The following is a 20129-nucleotide window of genomic DNA, read 5'->3' on the forward strand; positions in this document are numbered from 1 at the left end:
TTGGGAGCCACCGGCCTAGACAATATGATTGTGCAGTAACAAGTTCATATTACAATTACCGGTAAAACCGTGTCATACCCAGCTTGGCCCGTCTAGGTCACACACTAGATTCCAGCGTTGAGAGTTAAATCAGTTTGATTTCGTTGACAAGCCAGAAACAATCTTTGCCGAACGTAGGAAATATTTCCCTCTCGTGCGGATCAAGAGGGCTCTTGACGTGACCCCCTGACGCCACCTTCTGGGGGCCATGCAGTGGGACACGGGGCGGTGCGCTGCCGCAAATCTGCAAGAGCTGCGAATGGAAAAGTCTCCGTCTCATCGAGCAAACAGCGGTCGCAACGGTTGTAAAATAATCGGCAGGACGGAGAGAGAAAATGAATCTTCAGCAAAGGGCAGTTCTGCCGTGTGCTGGCCCAGCAGGCCCCAGCCTGCCTCGTCCGACACCGCCCGCGGACTCATTTCTCATGCTAGCAGCAGAGAGGTCGGAAGAGCCGGGGGGTTGCTCACCATTTACCCCATCGCCATGTGCAATCTGCAAATCGATTCCTTGCTTTGTAAGCCGGTCAGCCGCTGGGTACACGGTCACGGCGCTGAGTCGGTGGCGGTGGCTCGGGCAAGCCCGCTGGGAAGCGAACCTTGGGATTGCGAGCGGAAAGCGAAGCGTGGGATTGCGAGGCCTGGGGATTTGCGAGCGGAATCGCAGCGGCAGGCACAATTTCATCCGCCGGAATGTGAACATTTCAGGAGACGATGACACGTTCGTATATTTTTTTCACGCGATTCAAAATTAATGAATGTCAATGAAGGAAAAGATATATAGATTTACACGCAAGTGAATGTACCGACGACGGGCGCTGCGCTCATCGAAACAAATATTTTAAACGAGCGTCACGAGTGAGTAGGTAAATAAATAATAAATGGCGAATATTAATCGTGAGACTCGTGGAGCCAGCTGCACGGCCTACATTTAAATCGCTCGCCCTCACCGTGCATATCAATGCGTCTTCAAAGAGCCGGCACTGGCGGAAGGTTGGCCCCTCGAGGTGGTGGGGTGGGGGGGGTAGGGTGGAGCTGGGGGCGGGGCACGGGGTTTCAAGTCCTGCTCCTGGACGGACAGGATCTGTGAAGTCCCCCCCCCCCCCCCAGGAAGCTGTATCGTGGCTTCTCGCCCCCCACCACAACCCCCACCTCGACCACCACCACCGCCACCACCACCCCCACCTCGACCACCACCACCGCCACCACAACCCCCACCTCGACCACCACCACCGCCACCACCACCCCCACCTCGACCACCACCACCGCCACCACAACCCCCACCTCGACCACCACCACCGCCACCACCACCCCCACCTCGACCACCACCACCGCCACCACAACCCCCACCTCGACCACCACCACCGCCACCACCACCCCCACCTCGACCACCACCACCGCCACCACAACCCCCACCTCGACCACCACCACCGCCACCACCACCCCCACCTCGACCACCACCACCGCCACCACAACCCCCACCTCGACCACCACCACCACCGCCACCACCACCCCCACCTCGACCACCACCACCGCCACCACAACCCCCACCTCGACCACCACCACCGCCACCACCACCCCCACCTCGACCACCACCACCACCGCCACCACAACCCCCACCTCGACCACCACCACCGCCACCACCACCCCCACCTCGACCACCACCACCGCCATCACAACCCCCACCTCGACCACCACCACCGCCACCACCACCCCGACCGCCACCCCCACTGCCACTGTGCTGCCATGAAACGCAGCGAAGGGCATCATCAATAGGGGGGCAGCCCGGGTTTAGTGGGGGCGCCGGGCGTAGACCAACCGAGCGACAGAGAAGGGTTACCCAAGCAGCGCGGGGGGGGGGGGGGGGCTCCAGATTCATTAAACAACACGGGCGCATCAAAACGCCAGTCCCAACTTCAAATCCTAATCAAACATAACGAGCTAATTAACATAAAAAGGCAATTAATCTCTCACATCTCTATCTCGCCCGCATCTCCCGTCATCTCACTCAACATCTACACGTGTGCTTACATTTCTCTAACCTCGCCACACCGACACCTCTCGTATTTATCTCTGCCCTGTCATCTCACCGGGCTTTTATAATTCACGCTTCGGGGCCCCCGATGGCAGGGGGGTGGGGGTGGTGGGTGGTGGGTGGGGGGCGAGGCACCACACCGCTGGGGTAGGGGCCAGGTGGAGGAGCGCAGCTGAGGGCCAAGACAACGGCGGTGGCGCGTGGGTGGGGCGGTGGGGGGAGGGGGGGCAGTGGGGGGGGGGGTTGGTGGGGGGGGGGTTGGTGGGGGGGGTGATAAACAACAACGGCATCCCAGGGAACGCCGCTTGATTTGGCCGCACGCTGCACACGCCCAGCGCCGCTCGATGAGACCCGGCACGGAGCGGTCGTTGTTGTCGTTGTTGTTTATTGTTGTGGGTTCGATCCCGAGCATGACGCCTGCTGTGTATTTGGAGATTGCATGTTCGTTCTCTCTCTCTCCCTGTGGCTGCGTGGATTTCTCTCCGAATCCTCTGGTTTTTCCCTCCACATTGAGAAACATGCTATCAATTGCCACGATGTTGTTGAGAAATCGTGGCCAGGTGGCTTCTGAAAAAGAGCTACATAGCTTAGTGAGCCTTAATTGATGAAAAAAATATAATTGTTTAAGAGTTTAGTAATTATATTTCGCTGCCTTCTCCCACTTATATGGTTACGGCGCTTGACTTTATTCATTTGGCTTGCTTTCTTTGTCCCTTCCCTTCGGAAATCAATTTTTTGCCGGCAAATGCCTTAATGGGGCAACCTTTAAGGAAACGCTCAAATGTCTGAAGCCAGCGCTCTGCGGGCGTTAGTTTCTCCCTGCGCGCTACCGCGGCGCCACGGTTTTGTCGGTCGTGACCAAAAAAAACCTCCGTTCGATTGCAAACTTGGTGAGCGCGCCCTCGCTCCCATTCCCGCCGCCAGCGGCGACGACGATGACATCCGGCGGCTCGGGGGGGGGGGGGGCCATCGGAAACGAAGCGACCCCCGCGGTGTTGCGCCGCCGCTGTCGTCGCTAGAGAAAGGTTTGCTGCTCGCGGGTCACCGGCACGTGTGGGCAGTGGGACGCCTGGGACAAGGTGGTGGTGGTGGTGGAGGTAGTGGAGGTGGGGGGGTACGACCGAAAGTTTTTTGTTTGTTTTTGCGTCGCGCAGATTTCACGCGGCATGTGTTTCGACCACGAGGAGGGGGGGCGACTCTGCCCTTTGGAGGAGGCGCGAACTAAAAAAAACGCGCCCGCCGCTTTAATTGCCCCGCGCTCATTGCGCCCATTGTGCGAAATTTGGAAAACGCAGACGGGGTAACTTCATCCGCGCCGCGCTTGCAGGTTGTGCCCACTGGCGATTAGTCACGGCAGATTCAATTTCAACTCGCGTCCGGCCAGACAGCGCAGCTCAGCGGTGGCGCAGCGGGCAGCGCGCACCGTGCCACGAACCCCCGCGAGCGTTGTCTGAGCCGGTACTAGTTGCACAATGCTCCACCGTATGCACCAACCCACACCGACTGTCATGGCAAAGTATGGTCACACACGAGCAGGAGCAAATGAGTAACCTTTCGACGGTGTCCTACCTGACGCCTCGTGCAATTGCTTTAATTCCAGCAATGTGAATAAAAATTTAGGGGGAGCGTCCGGGAGAAACGGGCTCTATTACTGTCTACCAGGCCTCAAACAGTGGAAAGTACAGGGTGGTGCGATGGCACGGTGATTTGAGCACTGCACTTACGAACTCAGCAACCTGGGTTCAATTCACAGCCATGGCTGTTAACATTGGTGGCGAGTGACATCTGAACTGGTCTCCGGGTCCCTTCACCAACCCGCGCTGAGCAGCGTGGTGAAGTATGGTCAACCTGTGCTGGGGGCCGAGCCAGAGCACAGCCGAGCCGTGGCCATGAACACGGCCCTCTGTGCCCGCGTGTGACCCCTAGCACGTCGGCAAGGAAACCCGGCCACTTTAAAGCAGAAATAAAAACCCAGACCACGTCGAATTCTGCGTCTTCACTTGTATTCTCTCTCCGTATTCCCTCCGCGTGTTCAGCTTCGTCCGGGCCACCCCTTCACCCCCACCAGCCCCATTACCCCCCCCCCCCCCCCCCCCGGATCGGTGAGACCTGGCCGTCGAGTCGGCCCGTGGAGATCGCGCGTGCCGCTCCGGCGTGCCGCTCGCGGAGGGCCGGGGTGCCGTGCCTCTCCCATGGTTCTTGTTATGTCCCTTCCGCTGCCGGGTCGGCAAGCGCCCTCGGCTGGAATGACAAATGCATCTCCACTCGCCAACTGTCACCCAATTTGTCCTTCCCGTAGCCGCACGTGATGGGGGAGGAGGGAGGGGTGGATTGATATTTTTTAGTCTTTTCATTCAATAATCAGCAACTCGGGCTGAGACCATCAAAGAGAAGCCCCGCGCAAAGGTTCCCGCGCGGATCACGGAGACGGCGTTCGGTTTTCATCATTTCTTCCGACTTCAGTGTCTGCCCGGAGGCCTGAGCTCCGAGAGGGTGGTGCTGGAGAGACGGCGCTGACAAGGCGTGCGATACCGTTGGGGGTGGGTGGCTGCCACTGGCCCAACTTTGCGTTCCTCTCCATGTCACGCGCGACGGTTGACGCCCCGGCTAACCGCCTCGTCATTTGAGGGGTTTTTTTCTCCGCGAACAGCAGGGGTGGGGGGCGGGTTGTTGAGAATCGCCTTTAACCAAAATCATCCTGAGTGTGCCAGGGTCCCGTCGGGGGGTGGGGGGTGAGCCTGGATAACGCTCGGATGGCGGGTGGGAAGAGTTGGGGTGGGGAAGCGACAGTGTCACCATGCACTGAGAAGAGCCCTGCCCCCTTGCTGCCGCCGCCGCCGTTCCGTAGCGGGCAGCAGAGGGCAGTGCCGCAAACCTCCGTTTGCCCCTGTACGCAGGTACAGACAGCGAGCACTTGCTGCGTGCTGCGCGCGGCTTCCAGCGCCACGGCGCCGACGCGCCGTGTGCACGTGCAGGGGCCACACCGCCGCTCGCCATTGTTGCCACTGCTTTATAATAAAACGTCTCTCACCTGCGTGCACGCCGCAGCGGGGATATCAAATGGCACGACCTGGTTACACCGGTATCTAGGGGCAACGGCCACAGCGGCAGGTGGTCAACAAAGCCAACGGCGTAATCTCCTCGCCACGAGGGAAGCGGCAGCAGCATCAGCAGGAGGAGGAGGGGGAGGGGGGAGGAGGCGGCACAGGTACCGGGGGAGCGGCGCCGGCGGGAGGGGGGGGGATGCGGAGGGCCGAGCCGCCCGCCTGCCCGGAGATGTTGGGAGGGAGTGGGGGGTAGCTGGGGGGGGGTAACTAGGGGGGGGGTGGGTGAGCGGTGGAGGAGGGGAGGCCGGCGCGCCGTGCGGGACGGCGCTGTGGACGGGGGACGGAGAGACCGGCCCGGGCGCAAGTGCGCGCGCGATCCTCTTACAATTCGGGGGTTTTTCGCGCCCACGCTGTATGGGCGGACCTGTTGGGCTAAAGAGGAGCACCAGAATAAGAGCGCGCCACCCTCCCACCGACCCCCACTCCCGCACAGATCCCACGCTGTGCCGTTCCTTGAGCGATCGCCACCAAAGCTGTAACGATCGTCGTCATTTTGGCAGCTTTATTGAATTGAGTGCCGTGGACCAAATCGCACCCGAAATGCGCTGTCAGATCCGGGAGGCTAAGCAGGGTTGAGCCTGGACAGTGCTTGGATCGGCGACAGTCGTGCGTTTAGCAGATTGCTGTTGTAGGCTGCGGCCGATGCTGCGGGGCTACACGGTGAGCAGCAGAGGGCAGCGCGCCAACATTCATTGTTGTACTCTACTTCTACGCTCCCATGTCAACGCTCCCCGCCGTCACCAGTCCCATGTTGACCAGCGCGGTGAAGTATGGTCAAATATCCTCACAAGGCACGTGCAGTCCTGGGGGTAGGCCCTCGCATCTAGCAGCGGGCTTGACGCTCGCGTTGCTCTGGCGGTACGCGCCGAGTCAAATCGCCAAAATATTGTTCGCTCCGCGTATTTGGTCGTTTGCAACAATCCGTACGATGAATCGTCGGATGGCCGCTCGTGCCGTGGGGCGGCACCTGGTCTCTCGCTCTGGGACGCAGTCGGTGGCGGCGCCCAGTGGTAGCGGCGGCGGTGGCGACGGCCGCTCTGTGTTGTGATAGATTCTGCGGAGCGCCGCTCGGTCGATGGGCCGGTCGACAATTCAATTTTTTTGCGACGCCGCTGCACTTCCGTGGCTCCGCGGCTGCGTATCGACGTGCCGGGGGGAAGGTGCGAGCCGTGGCAAATCTCTTGTCGTTTAAAGGCCACTGAGCAGCAATCAACCGGGACGCGGAGGCGCGAGTGATTGGAAGGTGCGGCGTGCGCCCCGCCCGCGTGCGCTCAGAGTTGTCGCTATTGCTGTGGCGGTGTCGTATCTCCTCCTTTGAAGCGAACGTCCCATTATTACACGGGGTCGGCTGTGCTCAGATTTTCTTTTCCAATCTGCTTCCACTCTGTCGTCACATCCACTGTCCACATATCTCGCTCCACCGCGTCCCTCCCATCTCGCCGCGGCTGACCCAGCTGCCCTGCACCTGTGGCTTCTCCGTAGCTCTTCTCCTCGCATCTTCTTTGTCTCTTCTCAACACGTGCCTCAAACCATCTCGCCTCCCTCTTACAGCCTCAATGACCAAGGCTCTACGTGCGTTGAACTTCATTCGCACCGTACGTAGCCAGCCGTGCTAACCGGAGGTGCGGGAGAAGGACGGATATTCCCAACATCTCAGCATTCTCATCTCTGTGCTGTCAATCATCTTCCTTTCCTCCTAAATGCCCGCATCTCAGCACCATCTGTCAGGAACTGGTCCCATCACTGTTTACATTGCGTTCGCTAACCGTAGCGTTATGCCAACTCAGTCCGTTGTTATGGCATTACAGTACAGTATATTGGCAAAAGAGCTGGGCCCCGGTACGATGGGACGGCGATGCCCCCGTCCCCTCACCTGGGCCCCCCGGGTGTTCGCGGCCAGGCAACGCGATGAAGCGGAGGAGACGGGTGCAGTTGTATCTGTGCGGCCTCCTGTTCTTGAGAGTCCGTGCTCGTTTTCATCAAAGAAAAGGCTCGGCCACTTGGTCAATTAATGGCCCGATCGATTCAGCTTTAATTCATAACCTACCATTGAGCACAAGTGTGTCCTTCGTGTGTCAGTCGACAGCCCAATCAGCCAAAGCTGGGAAATAATTGTAAGCTATGTGGTGTAATTTTGCAAGCCAATCCCATTGCATGTCATAAATAACTTGTAGAGAGTTGAGGAGATGCGGTGCCAAGCAGCCACACGTGCGGTGATTGTTCACCTGAGCTCACACACACACACACACGTGCGCGTTCTCACTTCATTAGGGTTGCCACCTTTTACACAGACCAAACCCGGATGTATCTCTCAGTCAGAAAAACTTTGCAGTGTATACTTTAACAAAGTTCAACACATTTGGCGCAACCGACGAACACCGACTCGCTCGCATTCTGGGCTTCCCTTTTCCCCCCTCTCCTCTCGCTAGAGAAAGGCGCTGGAGTCGCGAGGCGGCTGGTAGCGCCGGAGCTACTTCGCTTTGAAGGGGTGCCACGAGTACAGCGGCACGTGTGTCCGCGGTGGGCAGTCGATGCAGCCGCACGCGCGCCCGTCCATTGCACTCGTCCCCGCAGCAGCCCCGGCTGCCCACTTGCCCTGCCGTGGTTTTCAATAACGCGCTCGGGGCAGCCGCTGAGCTTCGCGGTACAGCGTGCTCACCGCCGGGCCGCCAATCGCCGCGGCGCCCCCCCCCCCGCTCAATCGCTAGCGGGAATTACCCGAGCGCTCCCGCTGCGGCGAAAGCGAAGGAGGAGGGGGGGGGGGGTCATCTCGCCACCGTGGTGAGATGTTAACTACATCGCCTGGTTTACAGGAGGTCGTGGGTTCAAACTCGACCCTGACAGCCGCTGTATATTTGCAGTTTGCGTGTCTCTCTCCCCGTGGTCGTGTGGATTGTTGTCCAGGTCCTCCGGTTTTACCCTCCACATTTAGAAACACGCGTTTATAGCATTTGGATGCTGTAAATGTCCACATGTTAGGCCACTTCGTTGAGCCATCATTTGTGATAGCTAGGTCGCTTCTGAAAAAGAGCTACATTAGCTCAGTGAGCCTTAACTGGTAAAATAAAAATATAAATTTAAAATAATTTTACAGTATTTGTAGCAAGGCCGGAGACGTCGTGGGGGATGGCGACGAGGAGGCTCATACGGCCGAGGAACGTGGGGGGTGGGCCCCCGCGCGGCGCCTGTGTGGTGATGGGCGCTCACAAAGTGACCCTCCGCCGGCCCGGGCGATTATTTCTGCGAGCGCGTCGGGTTGTTGGGGGGGGGGGTGGAGAGGTCGCGGCGCCTCCGTGGCCTCGTCAGATTTTCCCGTCAGGGCTCAAATCGACCGCTCGTGCCTGAGCCCTCGTGCAAAAAAACGAATTCTGGAGCTGAACCCAGGGCACCACTGCCGGACCCGAGGAGCAGACCGGCGGTATCGGCCGCAATGGTGCCGTACCGACGGGGGGGGGGGGGATTGGGGGGGGCACACTGGAGGGGCCTGACCAACCCCCGCTGAAGGCTCAGCCCACTCTTAAATGATTACTGTCAAGAAATGTCACGAAAAATTAGTGCAATACGATGATGAGAATTGCAGCCTTTCCTGCAGGTGGACACGAGCAAATTGTAGCGTCACTCATTTCATTGAGCTTCTAACGTTTGTTTAAAGTTTGTTTAACATTGACTGCGTGTTGTCCCCACGCTGCCAAAATAATCGTGAGAGAAAAAAACTCTCAATAACACCGTGGCCTTAAAATATAAATATATAAAAATGCCAACGTTTCACAAATTATCCCTTTCCCACAGCGCATGAATGTGCTACGTGCTATGAAGCAGGCCCGTTGCCCAAATCATCACCTGCACTTTTTTCTTTCCTTCAAGGCCACGGTTTTATTGATAAATGTATTCCGCGAGTTGTTTCCCCACCACTACACAGGGTTGCAAACTTGTACGCCCTCGTCTCTGGCTGTTTGCCCATCTCGGCGGAGTTTTACTTCCCCCGTCACTGGGACTACGCAGGGATCTGTGGGCTCTTATCAGCAAACCACGCGCGCACGCACACGCACACACACGCACACACGCACACACACACACGGACACACGCACACACGCACACACGCACACACGCGCACACGCGCACACACGCACACACACACACACACGGACACACGCACACACACGCACACGCACGCGCGTTCCCAGCAACAGCTGAGACGCCACGCGAATTCCCAGCAGTGGTCGGTGTGACTGCACCTAATTCGTCTCTTACACTCGCTAAAAAGAAAAAAAACTCACAACAACAACACGTTTACTACTCTGGTGATGCCGGAGGGGGGAGGTGGGGGAGGAAAAAAAGTGTTTGATTTCGTGTTAAAGTGTCGTAGGTCCCGGAGAATTTACATCATCGATGTAACATTTACTTTCCCCGATCTTAATTCGTGTTTCGGAGGGGGGGGGGGTCTTTCGATTCGCGAGACTCCGCGCCGACATTCAACAGTTCCCTTGGAGCGAGCAGCGAGCGACTCGTGGCTGATGTTTTTGCAGCGTAATCAGTGTGGGTGCGAGAGGCGCGGTGGATACGAGGACGAATTAGTCTCCTGCACTTAACGTTTCGGTCCGTTCGCTGCCCCGGTCGAACGTGGTGCAGACCACCGCCGTGCGACGACGATTGCCCTTTAAATCCGCGCATTTTTTAGGTTTTAATCGGCTACGACGGGTGGTTCAAATCTCACCGGAACCTTCACTTCTGGAAGTGTTTAAAGCGCAGTGAATGGAATTAAAGCCGACCCGGTGTTGCTGCACGGTATCTCGCTGCTCCGCGCGAATCTCTGCCATCAGTGATCGCAGCGCTTGCGTCACACCACGAGGGTCATTTCAGAACGTCCTCGCCGCCGCACACCGACTCCCGTCCAGCGCCACTCGGGCTCCCCCCTGCGTGAGAGAGATGCAGGAGGTGCGTGTCACTCCTGTTCGGCCATAATAGAGGTTGTTTTGGGTTAGATCGCGTAAATATATAAACGTGTCGTTAAAACCCGCCACCACCACGCGACACAGCCAACTAGTAAGGGTTGTCACGTAAACAGAACGTGGCCAATTCGTCACCAGTACAGGACGCCGGTGTGTTGGAGAGCCAAGCTACAACATTTACAATCTGAGTACGACGTTTCGCCAGTAATTACAACTAGCTTCATCAGGCGACAGCCAGATTTGTGGAAAAGTCTTAATTGTTTCGTTCCATATATAGAGGCGTAGATGTGTTGACCATGCTTCTGCACTCTTGCGCAAAGTGGGGGGGGGGGGGGAGATTAATGAGTCAACGTACACTATGCATGTGTATTATGCGAGCCCTTTGACTCCTATCCGATTGACACTTTTTCCTTCAGCAGAAACTCCGTCGCACAACGCCGCAGTGCCACGGACACTCGACGCCACCGTTCACCGCCCTCCGGGGAATTCCCACAATGCCTTGCGCACCTGTGACTTCACCTCACACGGGAGTTGCCGCTCCGCGAAACTCTCAGTGATTTGTCGTTCTTTTAGATGATCTGCAACAAGAAGTGCAGGTTAACCTTCCCTCCAAACATCGCAAATTACACGCGGGCATAAAATTGCCGGGATAGAGGGGTGAATCTTTCCAAAGCCAAAGTGAGCCCTGCAGACCCGATGGTGTGAATTCCACATTCCTAAGGCGGGGCGAGTCATCCCAGAGGACAACCGGCGTTGATTTCCCCAGAAAGTTGTATTTATTCTATTGACCCCGGAGGAAAGATGGGCTGAGTCAACCCCCAACCAGGATTCGAATCATACCACGCCTATTATTTACTGCAATGCACATTACGTAGCTGTTTGTAATCACTGGGAAATGAACTGCCTTGATCGTTACTACCTTGACATAACATAAAACGCACTACGGTGCTTAATAAGCGTAATATTATTTTAAGGAACACAACGAATGGTAACGGTAGCGTGGTGCATTGTGGGCTAGTCGCACGGTCACGTCTCACCTTGACTCAAATCCCCGAGTGAAGCCGCGTAACGATCGCCGCATTGCAGCGACCTACAAAGACCTAGAGATGTTAACTCCTTCTCCTGGTATACAGGAGGTCGTGGGTTTGATCCCGATCCTGATGCCTGCTGCTTTATATTTGGAGATTGCATGTCTCCCTCTCTCTCTCACCGTGGCCGCATGGATTTTTTAGAAACACGTGTTTAGAGTATTTGGCAGCTATAAATTCCCGTGTGATAAGCCACGTTGTTGAGCGATCATTTGTGGCCAGGTCACGTCTGAAAAAGAGCTACATAGCTCAGTAGGCCTTACCTGGGAAAATAAAAAAAATGTGTTTAGTTTGAATGTAATCGGGACACACAAACCCAAACGTAGCAAATTTACGTTTGCGAAAATGAGAGTAGGGTCATTATATCCTGGGCGTATTCGCTGCTCGCGCTTCTGAGTTGCTAATTTGCTTCATGAAGCACCGCTAAATAGCCTCTTAGAATCCAAAATGTCACGGGTCAAGCTGACAAACAAAAAGAAAAAATTCAGAGATTACCGGAGGTAATCCAGTAGGCACTATATTGGAAGTGTTTTTCATCCCAAACGAGGTTACAGCTCCACACCCCCCCCCCATCACCACCTCCCCCCACTGCCCTCCCCCCCCCCCCCGGTGTGTTTAAGGCGCTCCCCGCACCGCCACGTAGATCCGCCTTGAGAGTCGCCGTGGCTCTCAAGGCGCGGGGGACGTACGACTCTGCCGCTTTCCACGCTGCAAGTATGTGGCGCACGGGACTTCTGGCAGCCACCGGACAAACGTGCCAACATTGGCCCAGCGTTGTCACGTGGCTGAAACTGTTGCAACATCGTTGGCCCAACATTCCATGTTTACTGGGCACTTTATAACAGAGAGGTATTCTCGATGTGATGTGCTGGATGTGGATAAATATATCTCAGTCAACCCAGGGCACCTGGGTCTGTCCAGTGACTTCCTGCCAGCGGGTGTTCGACACTTGACGTGGCCTTGATGTGGTAACGTCACTGCCACTTAGTGGCGAATGGCAATTGTTATTGTTGTTGTGGATATATATTCCAGGTTGCAGAGTCGACTGAGGTATGCACGTGACTATTCATAGCCACGTTCAAAGGGAGCGGTGTACTGGATGTGGTGTGCCGAATGAAATTGAGCTTCGGGTCTTGGCTATCGGGGGCGAGCGTGGGGCAACGTTGGTCAAGTGAGATCCGTCTCTTGCATGCTCGTCAGCACCGCCGCGGCGAGTCGTGGATGCAGCATCAATGATGCGCGTGGAGAGCACTCTGCTCAAAACAACAGAACGAGGAGGGCAGAGCCACGTCTGTACGTGTGGTTTGTGGAGCCGCTTGGAGCTTACCTGGCGGTATTCTGTGGCATTAATAATGAAGTGTGGCATGCTGGGGTGGGGGGTGGCTGCCTGTGTGCCTGCTGCCTGCTCGTGATATTCGCCTCACAGCAACCCGGCCAGTACCACGGGCCACGCACACACAAAGCGTTTGGTGTGATTACGAGTGGACTCAGCTTGCTTGTGAGCCACGGATGATGGGGGGCGGAGGGCGTGGGGTGAGCTGGGCAGCATTCACCCCGGCCAGCCGGGCGGGCGGGCGGTCTCTCAAACACGAACTCGTTTTGGAATAATAAAACACAACGGGGAGCAGAATACCGAGTGTACGCGCTCATTGTTGGGTGGGCGAGGCCGGAGAGAAATATCACGATTTTTATCGCCACCCCACGTCCCCTTTTATATGATGGCGGTGGTGTTGGCAGTGTTGCTGATGGTGATGTTGGTGGCGGTGGTGGTGATGGTGATGGCGGTGGTGGTGGTGGTGGTGGCAGTGGCGGTCGTGGAGACAGTGGTGGTGGTGGCTATGGCTTGGCCCGTGCACATTTCCCCGGTAAATTGCCACGGAATTGAGTGCGCGGCGGCACTGAAAGGGAACTCGCCCCAGTAATTGCGCCGGTGCCTCGTGCCGATTGTGGACACCCACTGGAGAAAGGGCCATATATATATTTTTTAATGCCCTAAAGCACCACGCTGGGTATAAGGTCCTTCAGGTTATTTAAAGCTCACAATCAGTTATTGCTCACGTGTCTGCGGCTACCACCAGTGAATTTTCAATGGTACGATCTCTCTCGGCCGTGAGTGCGTTCGCCACGGCGGATCGCGGCGGATCGCGGCGGATCGCGGCGAATCGCGGCGGCTTTTCATCCGCCCGGCGCTCGCGCGGCCGCAAAACGCGGCTGCTCCGACGTCGCTCCTCGAGCGGGCGTGTGGGCGAGTGGCCGCCCTGGCGCCGCGTGGCCGTGGAGCGTCGCTTCATTTCCCGGGGCAAAGGTCCGTCAGGCCGTAGTCGCGCGTCGAGGGCCCCCTCGGGGCCGCGTAGCGCGAAGCTGCGAGGACATTAGCCGCACCGCGGGGAGGTGCGTCCTGCAGGACTCAAGCGGGAGGGAGGGAGGGCCAGCGAGGCAGGAGAGGGGCAGGACGCTCTGTGACCACCTGCCCTCCTCGTAATGCCCGCAATGTCCACCTGCTTGGGTTCGCGGGCAATCGCAACCAGGGAGCCGGAATTAATTTGTTCTAAAAATATTGTTTTTTTTTTTTTTCCCCGCTTCCGAATTGTTGTGTTGATAAAACTGTATTTTTCTCGCCGGGTGACACTGGCAGAAGGCTTTGACTCACAACTGGAAGTTTGCGAATTCCAATCCTAGGCAAAGACCCGACTCAGCCCATCATCACCTGCAGGTTACATAAGTACCACTTACTATGAGTTGACAATAGCTGTGCCGAGGATAGACTGGCCCGGCCATATAACCGTGGAGTGTTGTATTGACTTACCAGCTGCTGGATCAAAATGAGCGTACAAAGTTCCGGAATGTTTTACGTGGTAATTAAATGCTGTGCCTCGGTCGTGGATTGACACCTCTGCCAGCTGACTCTTGTTCCCGCTTCCGTCTAAATCGCGTCTGAATCGTTCACAACGATCGAAGAGTGCACAATTCAGAGGCCGACCAGCCACACGAGCACGCTGGGTTCGCAAAATAGTTCTATCCCATGGACGACATGCGTGCCATCGACCAGATTCTCAAAAGATCAAATGATAATTATCAAATATCATCGCGCCTGGTTTTGTCGACTAATAGAAGGCATTTGTCTTGTTGGAAACTGTTTCAGTGAACCTCATACAAAACCAGACCTTAATAATAATATAGAAATGAAAAAAGAAACATGAAAGCAACGTAGCAATGTGCCTCGCGAAGAAAGTTTTTAACCGGTGCATATTACTTGCTGTGACATGCAGAGACTGACAAAGAAAATTAAACAAAACCTGAGGAGTGTGCAAAGAAGCGTGGAGAGATGCGTTGCTTGGAATGACACCGAGAGATGGAGGGAGGAACGCGTGGATCAGAGAACACACGCTGATGAATAGACAGGCATCTTACTGCATGTGGAGAACAGTGAGTGGGCCTTGGGCAGGACACAGAGTGGCCAAAAGGGATGATTGCCGACGGGCAAGACTGGTGATGGAATGGCAGCCAAACGATGGCCACTGCGGAGAGGGAGCGATGAGATGAGCTCACGCGCAGGAGTGGGAGAGATGGGTTGTGGCGTCGCAGCGCCACAATGCATGACAATGATGTGGGGAGGCCTTCATCCAGCAGAGAATAGAGCATGGCTGCTGCTGCTGCTGCTAATCCATGAGCGCATGTACACACGTTCAGTTGACTTCGTCAAGATAGGCATCGGCGTGTGGTTGGGCCGCAGTGGAGGCCGAGTGTCGGGGTGGCCCGTGCCGTTGGCCTAACTGATGGTGGGGTTTTGAGGTTCACTCCGTGTCCTGTCCGATTGTGCTGAGACTGCGGTTTAACAAGAACAATCAGTCGGGTTTGATTGTCCCTGGACTCGTTTGCATCACCACGGGAGGATGCGTTCATTTTTTCAGCATTCCGATTTTTTTCCATCGCTGCGCCGGGGTGCGGGTCCCACGGCGAATGACATCGCGACAGCACCCACCTAGTGACCTCTTGGACCCAGATCACCGCCGCGCGAATCAATAAGCGTGATAACGTTTTGGCACGCGAGGCGGAATGAAACCTAAATCTGCGCCTTGGCCGCTGCAGCGCCGACAGCCCCTGCAGCGCAACAGGAGGAGCCGGCTCCAGATGCAAATACGAATTGCGGAGCGGGAGTCTGTATGCACGATCGTCATCGGCTTCACTGCTGTAAAATATCAGAAGCTTCCTGCCCTGGGGGAGCTAATCTCAGTTTCTACCCTGAGTGCCACAGGGCTCAAAGAGAGCCCTAAGAATGCAGACAGGGCCCGTTAATCCCATAAGCCACCCAGCAGCCACCGTGCTCTGAATGAAAAAAATAACTACCATGGCTTTAATTTAGATTTTTTTTTTAAAGGCTGAATGCTTATTTTGATTTACGAATGCCTCTCTCGCTCGTATTGTTGCTGCTGCTGTTGTTGTTGTTGCCGTCCCCGCCGCCGCTGCCGTTGCTAATCCTCCACCACGCTGTCACCAACAGCAGCAGTCAAGGACGACGCCCCCGCACCTCACGTCGGCCGTCGCCGAAAACATCCTGGCTATGGCGTGCGAGAGCGAGAGCAGGAACGCCGCCAAGCGCATCCGCCTCGACCTGCAGGCGGTGAGTGACGCACAGAACCTTCATCCCACCCTTGCCCCGCCACCCCCACCTACACGCCAGCGGTTGCAGGTCGCCCATCCGAGCATTATCCAGGCTCAAACCTGCTTAGTTTCCAAGATCTGATGTGACACATGGGTACATTCCAGGTGACATAATGTAGGTTCGATTTGGAGGGATTATAAATCGTGTAATCTGTTTGCGCACGCCACGGTTCGACGCGTGCATCGTCAGCATGAGAATCGGTTTTGTTCGATTGATCGTTACTCGCCGCTTGTTGGGTTGAGGTGGGCCCCCCCCCCAACAGGGAGGGAGGGACGGCAGCCTTGGGGGGGTCGGAGAAGAGAGATCACGGGGTGACTTGGGGACGGAGCGTGCGAGGGGAGGGAGATGGAGGGCAGCATGGGGAGAGGGAAGGGAGATGGAGGAGAGTGCAGGGAGAGGGAAGGTGGGAGAGGGGAGTGAGGGGTGATGGAGAACGTGGGGAGAGAGGGGGAGAGGAGAGAGGGAGGAGGAGGAGAGAGGTTCGAATGCTGCTGAAGGGCGAAAGTGTCCTGGGTCGGGGTCCTGCGGTGAGGGAGAGGGGAGGCGTCCGCGCGGATTGTGTCACGAGGCTGGAACACGTCCAGTGAGTGGACACCACAGGCAATGGTGCCCGCACCACAGTGGTGCCCGCACTACAGTGGGCACCGTGGGCCCTATGGTGCGGGTTTGTGGGAGCCGGGACGTGTGGCATGGTGGTGGCAAGTGAGGGTGACGGCCGCCTCGCCGCTCGGCCTCGCTGTCACCGCACTGACCACGGGAGTCCAACTCCTCCCGCAAGACAACAGGGGTCCGCAGCACTCGTGCCTGTTTTAACTTCCCTGCGATCAATTATTGAAAAAATGTCTACAAATGAATATGCTGCACAGCCCTTTGTTAATCTACTGCTGGATGAATGCATCCCCATGCTGTGGTGGTCATGGTGGTTGTTTGACCATACTTCACACTGGTCAAGACCGGTTCAGATACAATTCTCCACTCAAGTGGCCGGATTCATAGCGCAGTGCGCTAACCGCTGTGCCACCATTCCCCCACCACGAACCACACTAGTTTTGTTTTACTTGCCGCCTAATTGAAGATTTCCTGGCTAAATAAAGATGCGTTATAAACTATTACTATTACTTGTAAAAGAAAAAAAGTCTCGGCAAGTGAAGCCAATGTGATTTTATTTTTATTTTCTTGCGTTAATTGGGGTTATCTCGTACGGTCTTGAAAAAAAAACGAGGCTCGTTATTTCATCTTTTGAACGAGCAATTTCTTTCCTTATTTACTCGTGCGTTCACGCGCCGCACGGATAAGTTCAAGTCTCTCGAATGTAGCCTCATTCTTTTTACATGAATTCTGGTCACAATGCCTTCAGGCGCTTCATGGCAATGTGGAGTTGGGCAAGGGGAAGGGGGGGCATCATGTGACCTGTACGCTGACCCCCGCACTCACGGAGCGGGTCGCAGCGCGGCCGTCCCGCTCGCCGCTCGGGTGGCGCTGCGCGGGACTCCTCCCCGCTCCCCGCTCCCTGCTCCCCGCTCGCTTTCATGTCCATCAAACGAGCCACGGCGGCGGCGGCAGCGGTGGCGGTATCGGCGAGGACGACTCATTAAGGGCGCAGCTGCTTAGCAACGGCGCCCGTTACCGCCCCTTCCCGCGCTCCTCTCCTCTGCCTCTCCCCCCCCCAAAAAATAAACCCCGGCCTCCGCAGCAGCCCCCCTCCATTGCTTTATTCTATTTTTTGCCGAATTCTTTTCTCCTCTTCCCCCAACCGCGCTTTTTTTTCTCTCTCTGAGTGTCCTTCGTGTGCCGGGCTGGATACGGACGCCATGACAACCGGGGTGGGCGGCAGACTTGCCCGGGACGTGCCTTCTCCTCATCCTCCTCCCCCCCCACACACCCACCCACCACCACCACCCACACACGCGAGGCTCGTGAAGCCCGGCGGAGACCGGTGATTAATACCGCACGCGGCGCCACACGCTCGCCCGGCGGCGGCGGTGGCGGCGGTGGAGGCGGCACAGCTTCCCGTGAATCTGAGCAGCTCGGGTCTCCCTCGACCGAACCCTTGCCATGTCCCACCGTTACTCATCAGCAGCCGCGGTCAGTCCACTGCTGGATGAATGCTTCCCCAGGCCGCAGCCACTTCTCACAAACCTGCGAATGTCCCACCTTTACTGGCCACAGCAAAATCTTTTAAATAATAATTTCTGCTGAATATTTTTTTTCCACCTCCCCCCGTTCTTCAAAACGTTCCAACAGCTTTGCTTTTTTCTTTGCACGAACCTTGACTGCCTGTCGAGTAGCAAGCGATAACAGGAGCGGAGGGGGCGGGGGGTCATGCGAGCCTGGAGCGGGACGAGGAACATCGATGTGGCTCATTAATGGACATCCCCTGGTTCGCCAGGGCCTCCGTTTCACCTCGCTGAAACTCGCCGAGTTACTGCAGTTACACTTTCTCATGATGGACGTATTAGTTAAAGAAAGAAATGCATCCGTGAGATTATCTTTTGCCAAAAAGTCCTCCGCCAGGGTGATTTGTTGTATAGCTAACAGCGCTCCACCAGTGTGACTATAATGTTTTATGAGTCATGTGTCCCAGCCAGAGGCCTTCGGAACCTTTGAAATAAAAAATGTCAAATGTTGTAAAAGGGCTGACATGTGATGTGCAATTTATAAAAATCACTACGGGCTTTATCCTCATTTTTTTGCGTCTACTTTTATCAAGAGACCGGCAAAGCAGACCCAATGATTAATACTTTCCCGACCAATTTTATTAGTGGCCACGCACTCCTGTTTACAAATTGGAGTCGCTGATGGAGGTTTGGAGAGCCCACCTGGGTCACTCTACGTGTGATCCACAAGGGCGGCTCCGAATGCCGCGATGATGGCCGCTTCTCTCAGAATTCGTCGATGCCCCTTCCGTCTGCAGCGGCGCTGCTGCTGCTGCTGCTAGAAGCTAGAAGCAGCAGCCGTATTAGTGGAACATTGAGCCCTGACAGGGCGTGACCTTTACACGGTAAAAATGTCACAGTGAGCCCTGGGGGGAGCAGAGGGCGCGCGGTTGGCGGTCTGCTAGCAGGAGGAGAGGGGGCAGCAGCAACAGCAGTCAGGCTCCATGAGCACATTGCTTTGCCAGGGCGGGGGGGGGGTCTGCAGCTATACGACTCCTCATATTATTAAGATTATTAATATTTAAGAGTAATGATGATGATGCTAATAATACTAATCATGGCCTTTACTTCAACCAAGTCTCGAGACTTTTTTTTTTGAAGGGCCCTGCCACATTCGGACGTTTGACCAAATTCCATAGAATTTCGATTTAAAGCTTTCGTGACTGCAGGGATTCATATTATTGGTTCTTTCGGTAAAGTCCCTTCTACGCGATTTTACCGAAAGAACGAAGAATACAAATTCCATTGATCGGTATTGGGCTTTATGTGCGAGGAACCCGGAGAACCCTGGAACGTACCCCGGACCGGGCTGTCCACGAGGGGGTGACACGCGGCACCGCCGCGCCTCGCAGACCCACGCCTACAGCACCTGTGCCAAGCCAAGTACTAACCAGACTCAGGCCTGCTTAGCTTTCAGAAATAAACTGGTTTGAGGATACCAGGTGCATGTTTGGTTATTGAGTGGTAGGGAATTCGGGCTGCATTGTTTCGTAAAAAACAAACATTTGCAGGGCCCGTAACGTGATCTAATAAATTGTCACGATTCGAGGATCGATTATGAATTCTGCTGTCGCGAGTATCGAAATTTACAATCAACGCTCGGGTCAGGTGACCCAATCCCATGCCACATCGACAAAGTCAAAATAACAGATTCTTACTCGCGCGATTCGATGCCTCTAGCGTGAACATGAGAATGAGTTTTAAGACATTTGTTCACGAAACATTCCGTGATGATGACGACGACGACGATACTATGATTTAGCAATGTAGTCACAGGCAAGTTCGTATTAGTCGACTTTACCATGACGCTTCAACGCAACGGCTCACCCTCGTAATGGTGGCACGGCATCTGAGTCATGGCCCTTGCGGACGCCAGGGCGCGAGTGTGCCTCATCGCAACGACGCGTCTCAGGCAATCCTCAATTGAGTAGGTTGCTGCGAGCTTCGCGTCTTACGTTTCCTTTTACTTACGACAACGCCAATGGATTTACATGGCGATGTCGAAATGTAACCGCAGCTCCGGCCGCCGTCTTTACGTAACGGCCATACGAACATCACGGCAGGGACCGCCGAAGCGGCGGGTTACATCCTCAT

At 55.8% G+C, this 20129-nt stretch overlaps 1 protein-coding gene across 2 annotated transcripts in view; it reads left to right on the forward strand.

The window, feature by feature from the left end:
• The window catches only part of LOC144932772 (nucleolar protein 4-like), a 141692-nt gene that overhangs the window by 112473 nt on the left and 9090 nt on the right, over positions 1–20129 (forward strand). For both annotated transcript variants that reach the window (XM_078857215.1, XM_078857217.1), the window contains exon 9: positions 15718–15837. In XM_078857215.1, the coding sequence (XP_078713341.1) occupies positions 15718–15837 (120 nt within the window). The remainder of the gene's footprint in view (positions 1–15717; positions 15838–20129) is intronic.

The sequence above is a fragment of the Lampetra fluviatilis genome, chromosome 5, assembly GCF_964198595.1.
Source record: "Lampetra fluviatilis chromosome 5, kcLamFluv1.1, whole genome shotgun sequence".
In the NCBI taxonomy this organism is placed as follows: domain Eukaryota; kingdom Metazoa; phylum Chordata; class Hyperoartia; order Petromyzontiformes; family Petromyzontidae; genus Lampetra; species Lampetra fluviatilis.